General features: G+C 46.1%; 1 protein-coding gene across 1 annotated transcript in view; it reads right to left on the bottom strand.

Moving 5' to 3' along the window:
• Positions 1-27224, bottom strand: part of LOC121834533 (cholesterol transporter ABCA5-like) — a 192491-nt gene that overhangs the window by 7691 nt on the left and 157576 nt on the right. The window contains exons 22-29 of the mRNA XM_042288236.1: positions 26952-27089; positions 25739-25837; positions 23151-23354; positions 18507-18713; positions 13617-13789; positions 10821-10896; positions 8040-8257; positions 7009-7244 (exon numbers count right to left, since the gene is read on the bottom strand). Of these exons, the coding sequence (XP_042144170.1) occupies positions 7009-7244; positions 8040-8257; positions 10821-10896; positions 13617-13789; positions 18507-18713; positions 23151-23354; positions 25739-25837; positions 26952-27089 (1351 nt within the window). The remainder of the gene's footprint in view (positions 1-7008; positions 7245-8039; positions 8258-10820; positions 10897-13616; positions 13790-18506; positions 18714-23150; positions 23355-25738; positions 25838-26951; positions 27090-27224) is intronic.

The raw sequence follows: 27224 nt of genomic DNA, 5'->3' as shown, positions 1-27224 counted from the left end.
TAGGTGGGAAGCCTGAATGCCCTTCACAGGTTTCACCGCTGTCCAATCTGCTTGCTTTGCCGCACGAAACTCACTAGCCTGCACCGCAGAAATGTCGAACATGCAGACATTTGCGACTTTTTCACGGAGCACCTCCACGCGGTCTTTGGCCTTAAGAATCGTTGGGCCGAGCGAAGATCTTAGGTTAGTCAGCGTTGCGTGATGTTTAAGAGCACAACCCACTCAGTCACTGGCACTTTTTCCATGTCAGGCGGCCGAGAAGACCCATCTTACCGAAGAGTACGGTTTCCGCGACAATTCGCGCTATAGGGACCGATTTTTGACGAAAAGTATACCACAGCAAAATTATATCAGAAAAATTGGAAATAGTGATTGCCAAAATAATCTTGTATTGCCTCTGTGGGCAGAAGGGCATGTGATGCGTCAAGCGTTGTACCATCGCTGATAACGGCAAAGCTTCACGTGCCTTGCGTGGAGATGGCCACGCGTGTGACGATAAATAATTGAAGTGTTTTTGTTTCAATGAAAGCTCTACGCTTCGGATAGATAAATAACAGTCCAGTTTTGGCGAAATCAAATTGGAACGTCACTCTCTTTGTTCGTAAATAGGTTCTTGTGTCAACGTATAAGTTCTTGTTGAACGTCACGAACGTAAGAATACCTTACGTACTTCTCGCCCCAAGGTTAAAGCTCTCGCAGAAAGGCGAGAGTGTCCATCACTCTTTTTAATGAGCTCCCCAGTTTCCCACAACGCGAAAAAGACGTCCTCCTCCTCGTCAAGATGAAGCGACTCCAACGAGATGGTCTGCATCCTGGGGCACTTTTCGCAATCGCGTAGACTACAGTCGGCTTGTTGACCAGTGCTGAGGCCGAGGCGCTTCAGGTCGTACTTAGTAAACGCCTTCCCTGGGGAATTCTAGATTGCCGTTAGAAGGAACCGAAAATTCGCGCAATAAATGCAGGCACACACCTCGTGCTCGGGACTTTTTTTACCTATTTTAGCCCCAAGGCATACAAATTTGAGATGCCGAGTTCACGATGAGGACTGTCCTTCCTGAACAGCTGGAAGGCTTCTTTTCTGAGCGGGTCTTAAACCTTTTCGCGATTTTGTTCTTTTTGTCATTGATGACGGCTATGGTGACGTCCTTTTTGCTTGGGCTCTGTACAAAGCGTGCGAGGTCGTCGTGCGTGTAGTACTCAAGTGCAACCCTCACGTCTTTGGAATTTGCCTTTTTCCCTATGTAGGGATTGGGGGTTGTCCATGAGCCTCCTTTCCGCTTCAGTCTCCTTGTTACAGCTATCACGCAGAGAGTCGCTTCCGACACCAGACGCAGTATTAATTTCTTGGAGATTCTTTGTTGCAGAAGTGCGTACAATCGATTGGATTCCTGATGGGAGCTGGATGGATTCAGTGCTTCGAGGAAAGATTCGAACCACTCCGTATGGTGCTTACAACGGTCATCAGGGTTTTCATTGCGTAAACACTAAACAGCTTTCTTCTAAACGAAGAACTCACTAAAAATAATTTGTTCGTGTATGCTGCGGCCCTTATCTCTTTTTAATGGCTTTACGTGGTTTTAGTGGAGTTACTAAGGGACTAACAGCAAACAAGTTTTGATTCACTCCGAGAACAATTTCATCCGAATCCATAAAAGAAGAGTCAAATGTACTCAAGTTCTGGAGTGAAGCAGATGTTTTTACAGTTAGTGGAGCCACTAGTTTTTCTAACCCCACTTTGTTGAGCTCCTCAACGGGCACAAGGTGCTTGCTGCCGTGCAATTTTTTTTCTTGTGTCTTCGTAGATAGCCTACACAAGAAAATCGCACGGTGCTAAATCTGTTGGCCACGAGTAAATTTCCTGCTGGGTTCAAAAATAAACGATATTCTTTGATACACTTCATAAAATGACCGTCTTCGTTGACATGTTCTCTCCAAATGCTCATGTAAGAGTTTCTGAATGCCTCTCTCCAGGCTCCAAATGTTTGGTTAGCGAGGTGAAACCAAAACAGCATGAAAACGTGTTAGTGGTTCCCAACTTTTATCTGTATTCATTCTATGTCTGTACTTCAAAACGGTAAGCCATGTTGTTTGTATTCCCTCTCACAATGTTGAACACCAAAATAGCAACCACCCGGATACTACTTCCCTCGCCTTGTTTTTAGGGTGCCTTACTTTTATTCCGTGCGCGCTTCAGTTTCAAGGCGATCTGCTATCACTACAGTTCGCAACCGCAGGCAGCAGTGGCGTACGCCGACACTCCATAGGAGATCAAAAAAGGGGGCGGGGGGGGGGGGGGGGGGAGAGGGGAGGGAGTCCTTAGGAGGCAAAAAGAAAACAGAAAGATAAAACGAAGCTTGGGACAGTATTATGACAATCTGAGAAGCGTATGCTCGCAAACGAGCTGGCCAGGAAGCACCATAATCTAACACCTTGAGACTAAAAAGTTGGTCGGTTCTCGTATCTTTGCGGGTGCTTGGGGGAGGATACTTGTTTTTGAAAGCGTGTCTAGTGCTGTAGGGGTTTAGCCTATCAAGCCACGTCTCGTCAAATCTCGGAAGATTTCTTGTTCTCTTTCCTTGCACGCCTCGTGTTTTGGTGTGGTTGAATAAACTTAGCTGTTCTTGAGATTTTGTGTTGTGTCGTCGGTTCTTTTTTATTGCTCATAGTACCAAGGTTTTCAGTAATTACGACTTCCTACGCTCTGCATTAGATCAACACTGTCGTACAGACCATGTCGGTTCTAGAGAATATCTCTTTGGAGACGACGTTGTGCGACAAAACCCCTATAATGAAGGCAAGTTAGCTCGATCAATTAGAGTGAAGGTTTGTTGTCGCTTTGCCCAATTGGAGATCATATGCTACTCAATATTTTGCCATCGCAAGTTAGTTCAAGATACTTCAAGGAGTTAAGGAAAATTTAAAAGAAACGAAAGATGAAGGTCTTTTTTAAACAACGACGCACACTTTTTTTGCTTTTAGATTACGTTTCTGCATTGATAACAAAACTACAATGACGGCTCAGCAAATATTTATATATTCATAAGCTGCATTTGAAGACGCACATTTGGAAATAGTTTATGATGCTTTGCATAAAGTATTTTTGTTGATAAACAAATTGTGAATGTGTCACTAAAGCGGTTTTTTTTGTGTCTGTGTTTGGTCATTATCTTTCCCATTTAAATATAATAGTAAAAATTTTAATATTCCGGGTGCATGTTTTACACTGTGTATGAAATAAAAGAAAAATAATTAACTACGTGTGTGCTTTTGTGTGACAATGTCGGCTGTGCAAATTACAATAGCGAAATCTCGACATCGTTTGCACCTCAAGGTTCTTAATTTTATCTCTGGGAAAAATTTAGCTGCGGCATTCACATATAGCTGAAGGTTCCTCCCAAGAACATGGCTTTTACATATATTTCTTACTGAATTATAAAAAAAAAATATGACCCGGAAAGTCATTGTACGATCTGACCTTTTAGTTCATTGACGCCTTAAACAATTTAGGTTCATGATCATACACGAAGTCTAGAGATTACCTGCGGAAAAGGCTCCTGTATAAAATGTAATGATTTTTTGGTCTTTAAAAAAAAAATAAACTCCTCCCCTAGAAAAAGATTGTTTTTATAAGACGGGAGTAGAACGCGTGTGGTCATAATGTGAGCTTTCCCCAAAAAACATAACTTGTTTTGCGAAATATTTCCATCTCGACACAGACATGATTCTTAGTCAAGGGTACTTCTGGTATTTCGGCATGTCGACCCGAATAATCGCACGCGCATGTCACAAAACAACCACGCAGAAATAGCGAGAAAAAAACAAAAACAAATTCGCGCAATATTTACGTTGCGAGACCTATTTTCGAGAAAGAAGCGATTTCAAAACGTGCCCCTGTTTCGGCCCGTCGTCCCGAATTTAAAGTACGAAACAGAAGCACGTCGTTATTCGCTCTTCCTCGCGTGAGTTGAAACATGGCGGCGCCAGTGTGCAGGGAGCCCTTGGACACTTGAGGTCCTGCACGAGACTTTGGATTTTCCAGCATTTGCAGGATCAAATTTACAAGTTGTCTTCGTGGAAGCGTCGCTTATGGCGCTGTAAGACGTAATTCACTCTTATCATGAACGAATGAAGCGCAAAAAATTTAGTTAATATTCTCGGACCGGAAGTGCGCCAGGGTTACTCCAGAGATCGCGCCACTGAGTTTGCCGCCAAATAAAAAAGGGGGGAGAATACTCAAAATGACTCTTGCGACCTAAACGATTTTGCTTTCGGGGAAAGTTTGTTTTGTGGCGTAATTATTCAACCGTATGTACTCGAGTAACAGAGGCGCACTGCTTACGAACAAAGCCCGTGAGTCCGCTTTTCCGCAAAGCACTCGAGTAGCCAATCACCGCGACTGACAGACTAAAGCCAGCGAGTTACGGGTCAGAGATAACGTCCTCACGTGAAAATGCTATCTGAGCAGATCGTTTTGTTCCGGAGTCTGGACCCCGTTATGCGACTACATTGTTTCGCTATTTTTTCTTTTTTTACGCTGAACTGCGATGGTTGGTGGTATGCGTTTTTCTTATGAAAGTAGACGCGAGAACCTTGTCCATGAGGGGTGCGCTTCTTACCCGAGTGTCTGTTTGCGTTATATGTTTCTGCTTATATATGCAATCAATCTTCTATCTTTTGCATTTTGCATTATTTGTTATATACCTATCAATATTGGTGTTGTCGGGAGGATGCCGATCACTACGCTCTCTTTGAAACTTTTTGTTTAATGCATTTTTTTGTTTATTTATGTACCTATGTGAACTGTAAGGAACGAGTGCCTCGTCAGGATTCTTAGCCTTTTACACTAGCCCCTCCTTCGTACCCTATCCGAAAAGCAAAACCAACTAAAAAAACGAATAGTCATACAAACACAAAATACGGTATCTATACTTCGTTTCAGCTTCGGTCGGAGCGCGGCCGATGTTATGAGCCGAAGGGCCAATCAAACAGCGAAAGAGGCACAACGTCATGGCGTGCTCTCTGCAGTTGATAGGACCAGCCGGTATTCGCCGTCTCTCTTTGTGCGCTCCTCCGCCGGCTAGTACTATCAAGCGCTGAGAGCACGCCATGACGCTGCGCTTTTTGCGCTGTTTGATTGGCCCTTCGGCTCATAACATAGGCCGCGCTCGGACCGAAGCTGAAACAAAGTACAGGCACTTTAAACACAGTATCTATGGGCACTTCAATGTCTCTTTAACATGCTTTCTACCTCACTTCTATTCGCGACTCCAGCGACCTATAGGGGGCGCCACCACCAAACAAACATGGCGGCTGAGTCCAGGTCGCGGCAGCTCGGCCGGGCCGCCTGAACAGGTGGCGCGTTCAATTTAACAGATTTTCTTTTGTTTAATGCCCAATTTTATAGGTATTTGAACTGAGGCGGTTAAGTGTAGCCGGTGCAGATAAACTTGCAAAGCATAGTTTTGGTTTGCCGGTGTTTTTTTGTCCTTTTCGTGTCAAACTTTCGTTTCGGAGATTTCGTTCAAAACCGAAACTATGGGCTCCGGAGAGACGGTAATATACTAATCAGTTTTGATCATCTAAGGAAAGCGGCGATGACTATAGAATTGTTCCACAGAGAGTAACTTTTCAGCTAACTTGCATGCCTCGACCATGCGACTTATCTGTCCGCGAAATCGAGCTTTTGTGCGTATCCGCGTTTACGAAACAGCTCCAGTCGTCTGCTCGGCCAACAACACAGGCTGCAGGAAAATTACGAAAATTAAGCAACCGCTTCTTGAGCCAAGGACCATGTAAACCCGCCGGCGCCCCACTAAGCAGCTGATACTCGTATTTCAATTCAGGTTTTAGTAGCAATCGAGAAGTCATTTTGACGAGCGGATTATGAATTATATTACGTACTATGGGGGGGGGGGGGGGGAGCACTAAAGCGATATTAGTATATCCTTCAGGTTGAAATATGAGCTTAGTTGACTAGCTATTAGGTGAGCTGCTGAACAAAAGTATATTTGACAGACGGAGACATACTACTTAAACTTAGCCAAATGGTTCTATAGCCGGCAGCACGGGGACAAACTGAAGAGAGTCTCCATTGAAGATCCGCGCAGAACCTCTCTGCATTGAACGGAGAAAATTAGTATTTTTTTGTGGCCGGTCAACCTGACCAATGTAGACGTATATTGCTGCTGGCTTCGACGTCCTCGTAATATAAATATTGGAGGCGCGATAGGTCAAAATGCCGTGACAGCATCTAATGTTGCGAGACTTGCGAGACCCACCTTTTGAAAACAGATAATTTCCCTCATTCATCATTTGCAGTGAGCAAGTTTTCCTGAATCAAGTAATTGCGAAATCAGTCCAACTCCTTCAGTGTGGTCCAGAGGCTTTTTCGGCGAAAAGCAGCCAAGATGAATAGCCAACGCACCGACCGGCGTGGGTGGCTCAAACTTGAAGCTAACCGAACACAACCGAACTCAAGAAAAGCAGCTATCGAACCTTCCCATTCACTTGACTGCAACATTGATGTTCCCGCCAGTATCAGCTACCAAGCAGTCGTCACTTTGAATGTGATTCGAGGCAGACAAGAAATCAAAAAAGTTTTTCCGTGATTCCTCCCCATCCAAGAAATCGAAAGCACGCGACCGTGTGCTGTGGAGTAAACGGGCTTTCAAACACGTAATAGAAGAAAACAATCTACTGAGGCTTCACCACACTAATGATCACTCAGGCAAACTTAAGAAATATTCGGACCTTCGTCGAATTACATCGTTCGCCAGCGCGCCGACAACACGTCTCCGCGAAAGCCACCGGAGACGCGGAGGGGCGCGGAGCGACCTGGACCGGCTGGTTCCCGGTTTTCCCGCTTGGCGGCGTCCGTTTTGCTGGAGTCGCGAATAGCCGTTGGGCTTCAACCAGTAAAGAAAAAAACTATCAAAACGTCTCTATTTTGCTTTTTTTGTTTTTTTTTGTTTAAAGTTGGGGCAACTGGAACACGTCCGGGGAACTCACCGTCATCCATGGCCACGAACACGTTGGCAAGCGAAGTTACGCCGGCCTGGGGAATGTCGTACGTGAGCCTGTCCTGGAATCCTTCCCGGAGCTTGGCCATCGGGAAGACGTCCTTGATGTACGTCTTCAGGTTGCCCTGGTTCTTCTCCCAGGCGCCGTCGCGCCGCTGCATCTTAATGTCCAGCGTGTATCCGGCTCCGTACCTGTTCTTCAGGTGCTGGGTCGAGCCGAGGCACCTGCACGGGTTGCACACTGCTCGTGCTTTCGCGTCGTACTAGACGGCTCAACCTAGGTTCACAAACTTGCATTGCGTTGCCTCCCTCCAATTAAAACAGAAATCCAGCTGCACCTCCAGTTACTTAAGTGCGATACAAATATTTTCAACCGATGCAATTAGAGCAAGTTGAGAAACAGGATATTGCTGAGTGAAGCACAGACAAGAACTGCAAGGCCGCGTCGGTGACTCTAAAGCAAAGCGCCGGCCTACAAATCCCCAGGGGGCGGGTTCGAATCCCGGCAGAGGTGCCTGGAATTCGGCGGAGGCTCATTGCAAAGAAGGAGCCGTGTAACCTAGCTTTGAGTTTCATGTCAAACTATCTCCGGGTGCTCTAAATTAATCCTCAGTCCCCTGCTGAGACGTGCCAAATACCCGTCATTGGATCAACCCGTGAAACCCCCAAAATTAATAAAAACTGCAAAAAAAAAAAAAAAGCAGACCGCGGATTTGCTTTTTTACTACGTGAGGAAAGCGAACCTGACATAACCACATCTACGTAATCTCACCCCATCAAACCTCCCATCCCCCATCACCGTCAGGTAAAATGATGCTACACAAGCTAGCTTAATTTGTATCATTCTACTACTATACTACCAATATACTGGATACACGCTCATCTTAAAGAACACTTAAGTTTGGCCGAATCAGGCTTAACTGTGGTTCAGGATGCCCGCGGAGCTAGAGTGTAAGACGTTAAATACACCAGTCGGAGACGCGATCCAGCTGCAGCGTCTGGACTGTCGCATACACCTACCTGAGTGCACCTCGGACCATGATGCCCACTTTGGTGCAGAGGGCGTCCGCTTCCTCCATGGAGTGCGTGGTGAGCAGCGCCCCCCGGTCGCCCCCCTGGGGAAACGTCGAGCATATGGTGTCCCAGAGGAAGCGTTTGGACTGGGGGTCCATGCCTGTCGACGGCTCGTCCAGCAACACGACGGGTGGCTTGCAGAGCATGCTGATGGCGTAGCTCAGCTGCGATTAGGCAAACCTCTCTCATCAAAGGGAACGAGTGATGCACCATTGTGTGTCATGTGAAAAATTAGTCTTTGCGATGTGCATTCTTCGTTTGGAGCATTCGCGACAACTTCGTGCGTGTGTGGAGTGAGCGTCTGCAGCGTTGTTCCGCTGGAACGGATGCAAACGCACCAGAAAAAGTGGCAGCACGAAAAAAAAATTCTTTGAAAACGAAGATTAGATCAAGCCACAATATTTTGCTTGACAAACAGCCAACCCGCTGAATGCTCGCTGAGAAGCAGGTGCTTGCATTTTACAGCGAAGCTGTACACCACTTGTTGGTCGGGTCTTTCGTGTCCGTTGACAGAACTGTAGTCGACTGATAAAATAGTCGACAGAAAACCATCACGTGCGCGTTATCACAGTTCTTGTGCGCGTTATATCTTATCATGTTGTTTTGACACGTGGGGTTAAGCGCGTAGCGCTTCCCGCATTCGTTTTTGGTAAAGATTGCCTTTGCGTAAGTTGGCGCGGCAAGGGCGGAGTACGAAGTGCGGAGTGATGTCACTAGTTCCGCTAACAACCCGAAGCACGTAGCGCTCCTCGCATGCGTTTCGCGGTAAAGATTTAGGTTTCATAACCTGCTGCAGCAGCGGCATCGTACGAAGTCTTTCATATATTTAAAAAAAAAAGGTTTTGATACAGTGCGTTTACTTTTCTTTCCTCAATCATTTGGTACAGATCCTTTTGGTGTTAACAAATATGAACTGCCGTTTGGCGCCTTAAGCGACTTCCGGTCACGCCGTTTGTGCAAGCCTGTTGAGCTTGCTATTTCACCAGTGCATAAATGATACACGTACATACATCTCCGCGTAGCATAAATGCTTCACAGACAACAAAGTTAGAGATTTAACGAGGGCCTTCGGCTGTACAATATTATATCCTGGAGGAGGCCAGTTGGTTTACAAGAATACTCGAAACATTTTAACAGATATCGCACTCCTTCGTTCTTTTGGCGTTCACCTGGAGAATTGGTGGTTGAACGTGTCATCTACTTTTCAAGCAGCGGTGATAAGGGGGCCTTCGTTCATTCTTTTTATAAACCGGAAGTTCTCTGGGACGTCAAAGACTAGAGCAATACCTGGTGGAGCTTGCTATAAGGAAGTGTCTACAGTGCAGTGGGCAATCGTTGCCGGAGATACTCCAGCTTCGCTGTCCAACCTCCTTCACAGCGTAGATTTTTAATATCAGTTTTAGAGTGGATCGCGTCTTTTCATTTGTGTAATATTTTGGCAGTGCTCGTATCTTGTCTTCCAAAATCGATATCAGTCATTTACTTTGGTTTCAATTTTGACCTAAGTTTTCCTTTCAAGGTGGACACTATATTTTGTTTTATATTATGTGTGAATTAAAACCGAAGCTACAAGCACGAGCATGTAACCATTTGATGTTACCCTAAACGATGCTAACACTGCAGAAGCGCGCGTGCTTGGCAGGGACGCTAAAAGTCTGCAGCTTACTCTTGTAAATTCGGTTGTGCTCGCAGTGAAGGTCAAACGAAGCATAGGATCGGGGGATATGCGTTGCGCTTTATTCAAATATAATTCAAATTGATTTCCTCGTATTGATTCGGTATAAGACGAAGACGTAAACCAAGATGCAGATGACCTTTGTTGTGTACGCTGAATCTTTCTGCTGGCGGGGTGCAGAGGTAGGAACTAGTGCACACCGTATCACAATGGTAAGCAAGGGGAGACAATTCCTCTATACCCCCTGGGCAATGAAGTTTGGTTCGACAAGTGGCGCCATCTAATTTGGGATTTTTGTAACTCTGAGACAGCCCGCGGCCGCAATCATTGGAGCCGATCTCGAGCTCGAACGTCCGAATGCCTTGCCGAACTCTGACGCAGACCTCGTATCCAATCGATCGGTGCTTAGGCCTTCCCAAAGCTACCCATTTTGGCTATTAGACGCGCTGACTAGCAGCTGGCCAAAGCGCATCCTGTTCATTGCCATAAGTTCATTGCTAGGGAGTAAGCACCTCGTAAAAAGTTCATCTTCTTTAGTTAAATCTAGGGCAAAAACAGCGGGGCCCAAGCATATAGCTATGACACCCCCGATAGTTAACCGTAGAATCGGAGACGAACGGACGATACGGAGACAAACGCATACGTCTCCGGTTTGAATCGTGTGTAACATTAACCAGCTCGCCTGCTTAAAACTTGTGTCTTCAGTACAGCAATGACATGGCAAAGAAACATTCGTTTCAATTATGACTTTTCGTTCTAGAAAAGCGGGACATACATACGAATTAGTGTCACGATTTAGGTGTTTCTGAAGTCAGATAGGTATTAATTTTACGGCTTTGTCTTAATGAAGCCAAAACCTTGCATAGTGCACCTGTTTGTAATCCGCCGCAAGAGCGATGTGCCCTACATAGTTGTAGCGCGTCGGAACTTAAGGCATAAAGATATTAATGACCATAACAAGTACAGGCGGGGAGGTTTAGTAGAAACACAAGTTTCTTCCTGGCATTATGTCTCCCGAAAAATTCGCAGCTCGATCATAGCTGAACACCAACCTTCCGCTTCGTTCCGCCGGAGAGTTGTTTCGCTCGTTTTCCAGCGTGTTCTTGAATATTCAGCTTCTCCATTAACCTGAAACAAGCAAGGGAACACAGCTTAATTATTATTTACTTTTGAACCAAACGTTCAATTCGCTTTCGTATGTTTATGCCATTGTATATGACATTGTCATACCGAAATCAAAAGCAGGATAAGGTCACATCCGGATAACAACAACTTGTTGTTCTCTAATCAGCAGGGTTTTTGTAAGAATCTTTCGTGTATTACCCAACTGTTTGAACTTACAGCTGATATGCATACTAATCGGCATTCTTTCAAACAAACAAGCGCAGTCTTCAAAGACTTTTAAAAATACATCGGCCGGGTTCCCCCCCCCCCCCCCCCCAGTAAGAGATTAATATCCAGACTCACATATCGAAACGTCAACAGTAACATTGTCTCCTGGACTCAAGCATACCTGTCACATCGTGCTCAATATGTGTTCGTCGATAATGCACTACCCTTCCTCAGGATTTCGCCTCTGGCGTCCCTCATGGTCATGTTCTAGGGCCGCTACACTTTAAAAAAAGCCAGTGCTTGTACTTTCCCGCACAACACTCGGAGGGCCAATCACCTCAACATATGGAGGCAGCTAAGCGATTGACGATGCCGAAACATATGTTTGGACCCGAAAAAATTAAAGCCGTTTACAACTCCCTGTAACACCGAATTAGAGCGCAGCTCTTGAGGAGGAGGAGGGAAGGGCACTGAGGGTCACGTGTTCTCGGGGGGGGGGGGGGGGGCGTCGCGTGACCTCGGGGAGGGTCACGCGACCCCCCTGAGGACACATGAACCCCGGAGGTCACTTGACTGCCAAGGTCACGTGGGGGGTCACGTGACCTCGGGGGGTTACGCGACCCCTCCCCTCCCGAGGTCACGTGACCCTCCCCCCCCCCCCCCCCCGGAGGCCACTTTGCGCCCAAGGTGACGTGACCCCCTCCCCAAGGTCCCGTGGGGGGTCACGTCACCTGGGGGGGTCACATGAGACATCGGGGGGCCACGTGACCCCCAGAGAAATTTTTCCGCTAGATTTAGAGGGAAATTTTTCGGCTAAATTTAGCGGGGAAATTTTTCCGCTGATTTAGCGGGGAAATTTTTCCGCTAGATTTAGCGGGGAAATTTTTCTGCTAGATTTAGCGGGGAAATTTTTCCGCTAGTTTTAGCGGGGAAATTTTTCCGTTAGATTTGGCGGGCAAATTTACCCATAATGCACCGCGCGGTTACGCCGACGTCGACGGCGACGCCGCTCAATCCGGAAACGGGCACCTAAAAGCTGCGCTCTAAAACGCAGTCAGAGAGAGTTGTGACATTAAGCAATACAAGCGTGACGTTGTGCATTGCTTAATGTCACAACTCAGACCACGTTTTTTGGTCTAACATATGTTTTGGCTTCGCCATTCGCTGAGCTGCCTCCGTAAGTTGCGTTGACTGGCTCTCTGACTGCAATGCGGGGAAGTAGACGCACTGGCTTTTTTCAGAGTACATTTCCTAATTTATAAACACTATCATTTCTGTTCATTACCAAATAGAATTAGATTATAGGCTTATGCCTTTGTGCTCCATCGAAATATTTCTTCCCTTGATGACTGCATAGCCTTGTAACAAGATCTTGAAGCATTAACAACTTGGTGTCAATCATGGCGCTTGACCATCAATCAGGATGAATTCAAATTAATGTGATTCAACAATGTTAGGTTTTCATATTCTATTTTATCTGGTGACATTGAGTGACTGAACACATCTAAATGTTTAGGAGTGTACCTCTCCGAGGATTTATCATGGAAAAGTCACGTCAACTGCAACTTTTCTTAATCTAACAAAACATTCGGATTTTTAAGAAGGCATACTTTTCCTGCGAATTCCTTTGTTAAACATTTTAGCTTATATTACTCTAGTCAAAACTAAGCTAGAGTATACAGAACCCATTCTTTTAAAACCAACAGATTTCAATGCTCACTGCTCCCATTATGCATATTAGATGGTAATAGCCTGCCCTCAAGCTTGGTAACTGGCAGTATTTACAAATTTTTTTCACGCAATGTTTCTAAAATGTTCGAATAATGTTTACATACTGTTTCTAGACGTTTTTTTTTCGTTTTTGCTGTGTTCTTTTTATTATTGTTATTGTAGAATATCGAATTGCACGCCCTCTATTGTAATGCCTTTCTCAAAAAAAAAATTAAGGCGATAAAATTCAATGAAATGAAACGAAATAAAGTTGGGTACGTTACTGCTAACAACTTTCAAGACACTTTTGCAAGATGCACTTCAGGCCAACAAGATATCTGTTATTGGCATAAGTAGATGCTCGCCTTGAGCATAAAAAAGGTGATAACGGATTCAATCTTTGAAGCCATTAAGATTGACCTCAAGGCATCTTAAGCAACTGGCAACAAAGAACATGTCGGTGAGCAGGTGAAATTTTTGAAAATTTCTCGGCTGTCCAGGGAGTGACGAACCGGCTCCAAGTATACACCTTTTTTAGTGGACCATTGCGATATTTTTTGCAGCATTCTCTCACTTTGAGCAGTTCGGTTCAATTAGGTGACCTTTGTTATAATTTTTTAGTTTCCAGCGTGAGGCTTAAATTTCCCCCGAATCTTGGACACGAAAAAGCGATTGGGAACAAGCAGGTGTGGTCGAAAAACCTCGTAAGGCCCTCAAAAAACTTGTTTACGCGAAACAAATGAGCCATGCTGGTTGCAGTAGACAGATCATACCTGTGGCGTCTGCGGCCTTAGCTCGGTGCTTACCACGCAGTGGCGGGGCCGATCTCTTGGGACTTGATTCCCCTGAGAGCACCGAAGAGGTGCAGGTGCTCCTGAAGGGTGAGGTTGTTCCAGAGGGCGTCGTGTTGGGGACAATAGCCCAGCATCTTGAACGCCTGGCACATGTTGGACGTGATCTCGAAACCGCCCACGGCCACCTGGGATACAAAGGGGATCAAGAAAATGGTAGTAATTTGCCAGAATAACGTGAGATTTCTAGGAATAAATGTAACTCCTGGAGCATTATCTGGTCATCAGCCATTATAATGTGCCATACTGCTCATTGTAAAGACCTCCACACACACTAAAACGCCTGATGCTCAGCTACCTCACCACAGAGCGTATGAAGGGTCAATCTGTCTTAAAATAATTCTGCTATTCCTATGTGTAGACAGCCGGAAGTTAGTCAGCCTCAGGGGGCGTCTGGTGTCACAGCTGCAGATGAGAGATGGAGCCAGCGTGGTACGACCGCGTCGGGTGTCTTTAACGTGCACGACGCAGTAGTGATACACGACCGCACGCCGGTACGATGCTCATCCAGATTGAGACGGGCGGGGGTGGGGAGTCGCAGCGGCAGCTCCGACACGTCACGGCGAAGTTGCTGGGCATCGGTGTCGCGTTCGCGCACCGTGGGGTCTTGACGGCGAAGCCTCTCGGCTTCGTTTTAACAGGCATACACCTCACTGTTCTCCCAGCGGCGAATGACGAGACGCGTGAGTGAGTCTTTCAGCGTCTCACAAGAAGCTCGACGGTAGCACGCGGCGACGCCAACACACACGCGTCTGCCGTTTGGCGCCCTACTCCCGTCAAGGTTCAGCGCGGTCACCACTTGGGCGGCTCAAGGACCACTAACGACGGACCCACTAACGACGCCACGAAGTCTTGTCTTCTACGTGGTATCGGAAGGGTGGATACGGCTGAACACTTGTCAATGGGTGGCGGCTTGCGCCACGAAGACAAAGCTTTCAAACTCAACAATTAACTCCAATTACATCCGGAATAAATTAGGAAGGGTAAAGAAACTTCCCGACGTCACGCCAACTGTGGCCATCTAGCGGGTGCTACTCGAGACCCAGACGCACATCTGTGTTTCAAATGGCCCTTTAAGGGACCATGAAACGATTCTGAAATCGAATTTCATCCACCGAACGTTGTAAAAGGTGTGAAAAGAAACCCAAAAACACAAATATAAAGAACCAAAAAAAGTTTTCGCTATGGAGCTTTCAAAACAAAACCGGACTCTTTTGCGCCTCCTTTCCTTCGAAAGCTCTTTACTGCGATGTATATCCGCAGAACCGCAGCACGTCAGCTGAATCCATGTCACCTATTGGGTAAGAGCCTACTTCACCAGCATCGTGATCATAAGCAATAAATATCCGGCGAATGTTTCCTAAAAGTTTTGTTAAATAATATTCAGATCCACATTTTGTAACATAATTAGAGATGTGACGAAAATTGCCCAATTTGATGGATGGATGGATGGATGAATCCGGCTGAGCCCTTTGGATCGGACGGTAGCTTACGCCGCCTAGCCATCTTGTGCTGAGAGCCAAGCGCCATCTATCATGTGGTAAACGAAGCAAGAGAAAGACCCTACTGCGCCTGCGCAGTAAACCGACGAGCGTCGTCTGCTGAACGGGTTTGCTCCTGGCCGCGCTTTCTTCGCAGGGAAGACTTTCGTTTTCTGGCTGTTCGAGTAGTGTTTGCATTGTTTGTGATCGATCTCTCGTTGGCTAGCAGAAAGGTTGTAGTGTATTGAAGTACCCGAATTATAGTTTCTGCAGTCCGGTGGTTAAAAAGAAACAGTTGCAGTTTTACCACTTGCCACTCGATGAACCATGTCGAAGCGCTTGGTGCAGGCTCATCGGTTTGAGGGACCCCGGGTCTACGGTCATTCGTGTATGCTCGGAACATTTTAACGCCGAGCGTGATTACAGCCACACTCACAGTGTTCTCTGCGAATGCAGGCAGGTTCCAAAAGCCCTCCGCCTGAAACCCGATACGATTCCGGAGCTTCGGCTACCGTCGCCCCCCGAACAGGAGAGACTCGCCAAGCGTCAAAGGACCACGGTGAGTCACATCGCGAGCATCAAACAAATTTCACCATGTGGTGAATAACGAGTGCTTTAAGTGTAGACAACTCCACTGTTAACGAACAGTACAATATGCATGCGCTAAATTACTGTCGAGCCATTCGGACCCGCAACCTTGGAACAGGCACACCGGCGTATGGGACTAGTCCCATGCTGTCGCTGTAGCGCAACATATCTAATTGAATTTCACTCAGCTGCAATGTTTCCATAGCTATCACGGCGATGAGAGGCGCCAATTCCGAAAATACGTCGGTGACATCAGCGCCATCAGCGTAGTCAAAGCTACCGGCGCACCCCCAACTCGCCGCCACTAACGCTCCCATTCTCCTACTGCCGAAACAACTTCCGGTTCCTGTGCCAGAGTACCGTCACAACCGTCAAAATTACGCCGCAGCTTGTTTTGTGGTCAGTTGGAAAGAAAGAAAAAGTCGATATTTCATTAAGTTTTTTGCGTAGAAGTTAATGAACCGAGACAAAAACGGACGCCTGTTCGGCATTCAGTGAACATTGAAGGTTTAATGTAAAAGTTATCTGGGCAAAAGTAGAAGGGTCATTTCATGGTCCCAGCTGTGGCGTAGCTCCGTGGTAACGCGCCCGCTTCACGTGCGACAGACCCAGGATAAAATCCTGAGAACACCGCGGCGGGCCATCTTTTTCGAGCATTTGGCGATATAGACGACGGACACCCTACGCCCTACTATGGCAACTACAAGGTGTCACAAAAGGAAGTTTACACGGTCTTTTTTACCGCAAAAATAAACTAGGCATCGCCGAACGCTCATTCTCCGCCCATAGGTAGAGCTAGAGGTTAGAATCAGATGCCAAAGTTTCAGCCCGATCTGATAACTTAATCAAAAGTTATAAGTGATTTTCTGAAAGTTTTAATAGGAAAATGGCGGCCAAATGAGTTTTCAAACACATGGGGCTCTATGGCACCAGAAACCGAAAACGAGCAATAATGGGCTCCATTTTCTCATTGAAATTTTCAGAAAATCACTTAAAACTTTTGATTAAGTTATCGGATCGGGCTGAAACTTTTGTATCTGGTTGTGACCTCCAGCTCTACCTTTGGGCGGGGAATGAGCGTTCGGCGATGCCTAGTTCATTTTTGCGGTAAAAAAAAACTGTGTAATTTTTTTTTTTTTTTTATGACACTGTATTTGAGCTACAACGACAACGGACGTCATTTCGAGTGGTTTGAAGACCCGAGAGTAACTACTGCTGTAATACAGTATGCATTAAAGATATGATTGGCACGACGAAGTGAAAGTCATGCCCATTAGGCCTGCACAGTTCGCGATTTTAGTGGCACTTTTTTTTTAGTGCCTGTCATTTTTTTATCCTCTGTAGATTGCAGTGATTGGCCCTCTGCCCGCTTTGAAAAGAGGGAGAGTTTGTTTTAACGGGAACTGTTTACTGATTCAAAGATTATTATTAAATCTAAGTGACTTCACAATAAGGGTCAATATTACCTCTAAATACATAATATGTAAGGATAAAAACACGGATTACTTTCACAGACAACCACACTATCATTTAGCAACGACGAATGTTTATTTCCGGACACTAAAATTTTGCGCGTTGACCAGAACGGGCGACGGCTGAATGAAAGGAGGTTACGAACGGGAGCGCTAATAAGGATTCAGTCAACGTATCGGTGATTGCCCACGTTTATGATTTTTCTGGCTCTGGCCTGAAAAATCTATAGCACGTTTTTTCAGGGTTCACGATGCATATTAAACGTTCTGTTTTGCTTTTTCGATGATGAATGTTTCAATGATTTCCCATCCGAATCACTGAGGATATGTTTGTTCCCAGGACCTTAGTACAGTCAAATTTTGGTACGCACCCAATACACTTCTTCGCATGAGCAGCGATGAAATGTGTACGATGGTCGGCTTTTGATGTTGCCTCGTTTTGATGCACTCGTAGACGGTCTTTTATGCAATGGCCAGTTTGGCCAATGCATTCAGCTCCGTACTTGAGGAGCATCGAGAACACCTTCTCAGTCGCACATTCTCTGAAGTGGGTGTGGTGTTTATTACCGAAGGGCGGCTTGGCCTCCTTCCCGTTGACTAAATGAAAGAGTGTGGTTGTGTGTAAAAGCCCTCCGTGTTTTATTCCACGCTCGCCTTAACCAGTCCGCCTCTAAAGATCACAAGCACGTCCGATCACGGCTGTTTCTGATGCACATCTGTTATTAACTTATCCAATTGATCAAGCAGTTCAACTGAAAATTTGCTGTATGCCATCGGAAGCCACTGATCCACTTGACCATGAGCCTTCGATGACCTCAAGCTTTGGAGCTCATTTTTAATTTCCGTGAATTGTAATAAAAACGCCTGAATTTAGAAATCACACGGCATGCAATTTTAGGGTGTACCTGTACATAAAATAAGAAGGATACAACTAAAACCTATTTGCAACTTTCACGATCTATATAGAGCGCACTGAAGCCTATAAAAATGCTGCTGTCATTTGGGCGACCGACGTTGGACAGCTGTACGCTGTTAGGTTAATGACGTATCAGTAATTCTGCTTTAACTACATACGAGCGAGTTTAGACCATACATTATTTGTGTATGTCAGAAAACCAAAAAACTAGACAGCGGTATTGTCACAGCGTAGAAACATCGTAAGTTGCGAATGGAAGTGCGCGTCCTCGCCATTTACGGAAGTCCAGTAAGTACGTAATCTTTCGGCTTATAATACCAACACTCTATTACAACGGAAATCAGTGTCGTAAGAGTAAGTACTACAGGGTCAACCTGCACCGTCTCACCCTCCCGCTGGAAGGGCTCTCCTCCCCGACGATGACCTTCATGGTGGTCGTCTTGCCAGCCCCGTTGGGCCCCAGCAGGCCGAAGATGTCTCCCGTGTCGATGGCCAGGGACAGGTTGTGGATGGCCACCTTCACGCTGTGCCAGGGCCGGCACTGGCTCCCTCCTTCGTACACCTTGCGCAGCTCGTGCACGTACACCACGGGAGGCTGCGTTCATCGTTCATAAGCGTTCGCAGACTCTTCCAGCGACAGCCACTGAGGAACAACCTCTCCCGTACTCGGCACGTCAGATTAAGGCACGCCGGACGTCGTAATTCAATGTAACCATCGGATAAATTAAGTTCCCTTTACTTTGTAAATGCCAATCTTCCAAGAGGAGCACCTATACAAAAAGAAAAAAAAAGGTAACGCCAGATAGTTTTCTTCTCGGTACATAGACGTCGCATGTATCCTATCACACGAGCCGAACGATAACGCCCCAAAAAGTTCAATGAAAACCCATATCATCGTACAAATCTTTATTAAATCTTTATTGTTGACCCGGAACATGAAAAAATTACTTAACATTCGTCGGTACGCTTCAAAAATAAAATAATTTTGTGTACACCCCAGGTAAAAAGAACATATTTCACTTCCAACCGATTCACCCAGGCATGTAAGTGTCGACATGGTAGAGCTTTGATTGGGCAGAAAACGTCAAGAGCTCTGCGGTTAGTCAGCCTCCTGAATGCTAAAGTTAGCATTCAGGTGCCCAAAGGGACCGAAGTGTAATGGTGGCGTGAGCAAATATAAATATTATTTGTAGCACATAGATTCGGCGGTACGTACCACCACCTAGGCTAGCTACTTACAATTACTCTGCTTCACCCTGCCATCTAGTGGCAAGCGATTTATTTTTATTTCACGCTTCGCCATGATTTCTGGTTACCGCGCAACTACGCTGCTTCGAATTGGCTCTCTTTGAGAGCTGCTTTTGGTTTCGCGAATGATTTACCACTCCTCCGTGTTGTGCGGTTGACGAAGGAATTGTGGCTCGAGGAATAGCAAAGGTAAGACGTAAGGTGCGTGAATAAACTGGGTACCGGTTGTCTCAGTTTAACATCGCAGTGCCGACGATGAGAAGTCTGAATGACTGCTTTCAAGACGCAAGTTTCCTTACCTAAGCGGGGAAGCCGGCTTCGGAAATAAATACAGTTCGCGGAAAGCTCGTGTTACGCTTTTATTTGCTGCAGCTCTCACCCCGTACAATAGACGTAGCGTCCTCGTTAAGCCTTATTAAGCTCGATTTGCTCAATTCGGGGCCGCCATAATGAGAAGCAGGCGACTGAGGAACTTTGCTCCCCTGCTTTCAGGACGAAAGTTTCTCCCTTTCTGAAGGAACATGTATGTGTCAAAAACGTTCCTCTTTTTTGGGGAGGACTATAGTGACCCTTTTTTCTAAAAGTGCATTTTGCATAAGCTCGAAATTCTGCAAAATACTGTCTGCGGAGGCTAATGTTATATTCGCTTTGCGTGCACTTGTTTTGGTCATACCCTTTACAACTTTGTCCTTTGTCAGTCATGCACTGTAACATTTTGTTAGGCTGCCGCATATCATCGCGAGACTGTTATATATATGCATACTACACATCTTTACAACTTGGATAATATTCAATGGATATCTACTTTTGCTTGAGTTGGGAACTTCGCATTTCACCAGGAAACTTAACTGTTTAATGTTTTGCACGTGACGTCATCGCACGCTATACTGGTGGTCATTGCGATTTGTTCTTGCGGAGGAATAAAATCCGGTAATGCAATACACGCTGGAGAAGGCATGCGTTCAGCAACAAGGCCGCCGCAGTAGCAGCTAATGTAAGGTCAGTGCACGTCATGTATTTGAGATACACAAATTATTATTGCTTGGTGCAGCATCGTGAGGAACGGGACAAGCGTCTGGCAAGAATGTTTTTGAAAACTAAGCAGTTTTTGAGGCCACGTTCTCCTGTTTTCGTGGTAAACGTGGGGCCGAGGAACCTCTACAACACTTATGTTCTTGAAACTACCCCCTTCTCCTTTTCTTTTTTCGTTGCTCTGTCAGATAATACTTCTTATTATTGAGGGACTCTTGACCCTCCTCCGTTTGGGGTGTTGATTCGACAATTACATTTGTGTTACCTGTTATCAGTAGTCCTTCATTGCCCTTGTTTTCCACCCAAAAATTGTGAAGTTTAAACGAAGTACCGAGATGGTGGAAGTTTGAGGACGAACGTGTTGACGACACTCCTGTGAGACGTCGGAGCGGCTGTCAACGTTCGGGTGTCCCTCTGAGCTAAAAAATAAAAAACGCAGACAGAGTTGTGACAATAAGCAATGCAAGCGTGACGTTTTGCATTGCTTAATGTCCCAACTCAGACTGCGTTTTTTGATCTAAACATATGTTTCGGCATCGTCATTAGCTGAGCTGCCTCAATAAATTGCGCTGATTGGCTCTCCGAGTCTTGTGCGTGAAAGTAGACGCACAGACTTTTTTTTAGAGTGTATGACGATTTGATCAACACATAAAAATTAAACTGCCAATTTTTAATTCTCAAATGTTTAGTTTGTGATATTATTAAAAAATAGTTACCGTGAACCGTTTTGTATCGGTTAGCGGTATACTTTCTTCCGGTTTAGTTCCGGTTCCGTTCCAAGATGGCGGCGAAGATTTCGGTTCGGTTGAGTTCCGGTTCACCTAAAAATAATGTTTCGGTTCCGGTTTCTGGTTCGGTTCAGTTCCGGTTCCACACTGATTGCATGTATCTTAAAACGATGGTGTTTTTCCTTCAAGCTTTAAAAATCCTGCAACATAGATGGAACTGTCAACACCAAGGAACGTGTAGTTCTATAAAAATACACACCAGGGTGAAATACTTACGATATAGACCCTTTCAGGCAACATTTCATGGGCGCCGCCATCTTGACGTCACGTGGCCCTGCCGCCATAGCCGCCCTTCAGTTTCTCACCGTTCCTCCGAGTTGTGTGCTGCACCGGCCACTACCGGAGCTTTGTTTTCGCGTTCTTTTACGGTCGGCGTAGAAATCGTGTTTTCTTTGGGTCTTTTCGATATTTCGGACTTTCATTTAATCATTTGATATCTATATTTCAACATTAGCTCTTGTATTTTCTTATTTATGAAATAAAATCGGACGGCGAATGGATCGACGATACAAGGTTATGGCTTCAGAGATTATGTTGGTTCATCCCATTCTAACGTTTTTCTCGCAAATAAAGGGCAGTCAACACCATTGCGACATATGCCAATTTCAACTAACGCAGTAAGGCTATCCAGTCGTGCTTGTCGCTGCATGTGCGCGCTCATTTCCGTAAAGCCAACCCGCACGTAAGCGATTTTGCGTGCGACGAGACGAGCGACGGCTGACTACGACGAGAGTCAGCGACGAAGGTTTCTCACTGTCGCCTGTTGCATCGCTGGGTTTTTTGGGTTTTTCGAAAACGTCACTCACCGTCTTGGTCGCTTGCTCCCGTCGCTTCCGTGCGGTTTGCCTCGTCACGCGACTGCCCGAGCGACAGCTCGGGCAGTCGCTTGGGGCCACTGTCGCTTGTCTCGTTGCTCGCCGAATCGCTTGCATGCGGTTTATACTTAATATCGAGGCGCCAATGGTTCGATGCTGTGTGCATGGAAATTGATTGAGCATAAACCGCATGTAAGCGATTTGGCGAGCGACCAGATAAGCGACGGCGACGCGCTTCGCTATCGCTCAGTCAGTCGCACGACGAGGCAAACCGCATGGAAGCGACGGAGCAAGCGACCAAGACGGTGAGCGACGTTTTCTAGAAATCCCAAAACCGAGCGATGCGACGTGCGACGATGAGAAATCTCCGTCGCTCGTCTCGTCGCACGCTAAATCGCTTACATGCGGGTCGGCTTTACGGAAACGAGCGCGCACATGCAGCGAGAAGGACGACTGTGATAGCCTTATTGCGTCAGTTGCAATTTACATATGTCGGAATAGTGTTGACTGCCCTTTATTAGCGACAAAAACGTAAGAATGGGATGAACTTACACGGTCATTGAAGCCTCATAATCTTGATTCGTCGACCCATTCGCTGTCCGATTGCATTATATAAATAAGAAAATACAAGAGCTATGTCGAAATATAAATATCAAATGATTAAATGAAGTCTTAAATATCAAAAGGACTTAAAGAAAATAAAAGATTTCAACGCGTAATGTAAAAAAAAAACACGAAAACGAAGCTCCGGTAGTGGCCTGTGCTGCACACAACGCGGAGCAACAGCGAGGAACTGAAGATCGGCTATGGCGGCCCGGAAAGCGCGCGAAGGGCGCGCCGACTGGTGGCAGCTCGAGTAACTGACTCGCTGAAAGCGTCTATATAAATTATTACATAGTTGAAGAACGACCAAGAAGGATGTTGGATGAAGAAGAGGAAAAGGAGGACTAGACCTACGAAGCTCGGAGGAACAACTCGGTTCTATTTCAACCATCTCGACTCGTCTATAAATAGCGCACCTTTTCATCGTGACTATATTACAGGTCTTTCAGCTCGGTTTTTTGTCGTTTTCACCCGCTACATTGCAGCTTTGTTTGAAAATCTACCAGAACAGGGTGCGATTGTGAAAGTTATCTAATGCCCGCTCACCTTGGGCATGAGGCTGACGTCCATGTCAGCGACACGGCGCCGCTCGTTTCTCACGTCGTCGTCCTCGTTCTCGGGAAGGTCGGAGTTGGGCGTGATGTCGATGATGCGCCTCGTGATCCAGAAGGCGTCCGCGACCCGACCCCCGGCCTTGGCGATGTCGGCGATGCGCAGCAGGAAGTAGTGCAACGCGATGTGTAGCAGACACTGCACGAAGCGGTGAACGAGCGCAATTTAGGGAAGGCAACCACTACACTTCCACCCCTTGGACCCAAGTTCAAACGTTGCAACTACTTTACTGCACGACTTGAAAAGCGTTAACCCAAGAGCTGACCTTCCCGCTTGGATACTGTGCTTGCGACTCAAGAAAAAAGCTACGGAGCTACATGGGCTCCAGTTTAGACAAACGCCTTTATTTAGACGCGCGCAAAAAAAAAAAAAAAAAAAGCAAGACAAGTTGATCGCAAAACGCCCTGCAATCGTGTTGCTACGTGAACCGTTCTTCGTTTAGCGCTAGTAGCCTCCAGGCATTTCTTCTCGAACTAAGCCTCCAGTTGCCTCCACTCCTCTCCACCCCACTGACTTTCCCCGTCGGGACGGCCTGCGTCCACACAGTGTGGGAAATGACGGCTGCAGCCTATCAGGTGTCAATATTTCCCGCTAAATTGAGCGGGCAAACAAAATAATGTGTAGGTCACGTGACGTAAATTTTCCCACTGAATATAGCGGGGAAACTTAATTTGGGTATAGGTCACGTATCATCATCATAACGTCCATTTTCCCGCTAAATCTAGTGGGTAAACTTAATTTGTGTACAGGTCACGTGAAACGTAGTCGTATCACCTAATGTTTCCAACTAAATTTAGCGGGAAAAGTGAATTCGGGTTGGGGCCACGTGACGTTAATTTGCCGCCAAACTTAGCGGGCGGGTAAATTGAATTTCTGTGTAGGTCACGTGGTGTCAATTTACTCGCTAAATCTGGCGGCAAAACTGAATTTCAGTTTAGGTGGCGTGATTTCATGTCATGTGACGTCAATATTTCCGCTAAATTTAGCGGGGAAACTGAATTTGTGTATAGGTCGCGGGACATGAAGTCGTAAGACATCATTTTTCTCGCCAATTTGTTTTCGGTGGTGGAGGGGAGGGGTTGAACTGAAGTGGGGTTGAGGTCACTTAACGTCAGTTTTCCCGCTAAATCTAGCGGGGAAACTCAGGTCGTGGGGCGTGACGCCCCACGACCTCATTTTCCCCGCTAGATTTCCCCACTAGTTTCCCCACGGCTTCACAAAATCCGGAGCAACCAGCCAAATAACGTATCAGTCTAAAAAAAACTATCGCACATTACATTTGGAATTAAAGCCATCAATGCCTTCAGCTGCAGATAATCATATTTTTGTCTTGCGACATACGTCAGCACAAGGTAAGTTTCACGAAGAATGAGGAATCAAAATGCATTCGCATGCGCTTCTTATTGGCTATGCTCTTAGGAGAGGCGGCCGTCATAAGCTCTGCAAATCTTCTGGAAAGCGAATGCGGCTCGCGTTTATAAATGGGTGAACCTACTCGCATATTTGATCAAACACGTCGCATTATGCTCGAGTATGACCTCCGAGAAACCTCAGATGGGTAGCAGACGTATCAGTAACAGAAATATATTTGGGGAAATGTTTTTTGGTTAAACTTCGGCTTCACCTGTACAGTTCGCAAAAAGTTTTTTTTTTTTTTTTTTATGTTAGTAATAGTTTCAACTTCTTCCGTGATACGTCTCACTATAAATGTGATGTGAATTTCAATCCGGCAATATTGAATAACATGGAAAGGACCGAGGGTCATACTGAGGTGGGAAATAACCAGCATTTGACTTCGTGCATCCAGCTTTAAAAAAATAACCGATTTTTAATGGTCTTTTCTAAGCAGAATAACTCGATTGGTTTCCTAAGCGCGGCATCACGTGCTGCGTGCGCCTGATTTTAACTTTGGTACGCTCGCAACTCCACGTGCTGCACACACGACCGACATTCCCTTAGTAGCAAAAAGTCCTCTGTATACATCCCGGCCGGTAACAGCCCATGATTATTACTCTTCTTGCGTTTGAAATACTTCTTACAGGTCAATAATTTTCGTATTACAGTTCCCGAGGCAAAACTGTTCCACAAGGACTATCCGACACATCTTAAGAACCCCTTCAGGACCCCTTTGACTTATGCAGCGGCCGTCTAGGACGGGGCCCCAATCCTCGTTCTGGCCGCTGGATCAGATTGCTAAGACAAGGCGACTGTCACAAACCATTAAACAAATGCGGAGCGCAAGTTCGTCTCCTTCTTGCACTGCGGTTGCGATGATGTCAAAATCCCCGAGCTCTTATTGGGTGATTCAAAAATATAGTGGGTACACCTCGAGGCATCCAGCATCGAGTTCTACCCAGTATCCTTCCCATCAGAACCAATCAAAACTCGGCGTCGTTCTGACGTCATTGCAACCCCCACGCAAGAAGCAGACGACTTGCTCTCCAAATTATTTCAGACGTGTCCGCCAGATACGTGCGAGACGGTATAACGCGCACATGCGATAACGACTACTGCACACCTACCGCGATGTATGTGATGAGGATGTTGCTCTCCCACTCGAAGTACATCCAGCGGTTCGTCGGATATCCGTTGGACGCTTTCGTGTCGATGATGACCGACGTCTTGTTGCATGCAACAAGAAGTGAGATAAGTCAAACTCGACACATTCCTCACATATAACCGAAGGCTTACCTTAAAGGGATACTGAACCAAAATTTGGATTTCGCAAAGTAAGGCTGCAGAAGTGTTGAACGGGACGCTACGAACTCCAAAACATCACTCGCACATCGATATCTCAAACGTATGGCCGTACTTTTGGAAAAGAAGGGCGCGATCAAGCGAGTTCTTTGACGTAACTGACCTCCGGGAGAATTTGAGAATGAGGAGAAGCGGCCTCGCTTCTGTCCTCCTCGCTTCGGTTCACGAGCTTGACGGGACGTAGTGAGGAGGAGAGAGAATGGGAATCGTGACGTGCCTTGTCTCGTCGGCCTTGTCGGCCGGGTTCAATCGCGCACTTCTTTTCCAAAAAATACGGCGATCGGTTAGATATATCGCCGTATGAGTGATATTTTTTGGTTTTGCAGCTTCCTGCCTATCCGCCCGGCCTTGTTTAGTGAGCTCGAAATTTCGGTTCAGTATCCCTTTAAGCAATTATCGGAATATTTACGAAAGGCACACCGTAGTCACTGACGGCTTAAGAAACGCGGGGTGTGGCTCATCATGATCACGCCTTGTGATTGGTTCTTTGGCTTTCTTATCAGCTGATACCGCAATCCTATTGGCTGCGGAGCAATAATAGGATGGTAGGGACACGCCACGCCCTGGGCATTGGCGGTCAGTTACAGGGTGTCCCAAGAGGACCATCTGCTCTAAAACAAGTCGGAAAAATCGGCGCCTGCACATAGAAAGTTAGAACTTTTGCTGAATGTGCACTGAGCAGGTGAGTTTAACCGTGTGAAATTTCAGAACGCAATTTCTTTTCTGCAAAGAAAAAAAAAAGAAAATGAGGGCAAAATTTTTGCCAAAGTCAACGGTGAGCGCGTTTGCAGACGACCGAGCTTGCAACGCTATTTACCTGTAGCGCCATCTCCCGATAGGCGCAGCAAGCAGACGACACACTCCGCTGTCGGTGTTAGCTTTCATTTGGCTCAGTAGAGTCTGATTAGTTTATCAGAAACGAGACAAACAACAAATATGCAAGTAGTGAATATGAACGAAGAGAGACGTGAATGCAACCTTGATTATATAGTAGAGGCCTCCGTTTGGAATATAGAAGGGAACCAGTAAACAGAGTGCGATGTGAAGGGCGGTGGCGCTACGAGACGAGCCCGTCATGTCCAGGATGGTGACAGGGACGGCCGGGAACATGGAGCACTAAAAGAGAAACGAAACCGCAATGTGTGCTCACCTCGTGCAAAAGGAGAAAGCAGCTCTAAACTCGAACTCGGTCTGCGGTCTGAGTAGCAAACTACATTAAGCGAGCTTGACATGTGGGAAAGCAAACGCAGG

The sequence above is a fragment of the Ixodes scapularis genome, unplaced genomic scaffold, assembly GCF_016920785.2.
Source record: "Ixodes scapularis isolate PalLabHiFi unplaced genomic scaffold, ASM1692078v2 ptg001299l_1__unscaffolded, whole genome shotgun sequence".
Lineage (NCBI taxonomy): Eukaryota > Metazoa > Arthropoda > Arachnida > Ixodida > Ixodidae > Ixodes > Ixodes scapularis.
This window is presented reverse-complemented; position numbering and strand designations above follow the sequence as displayed.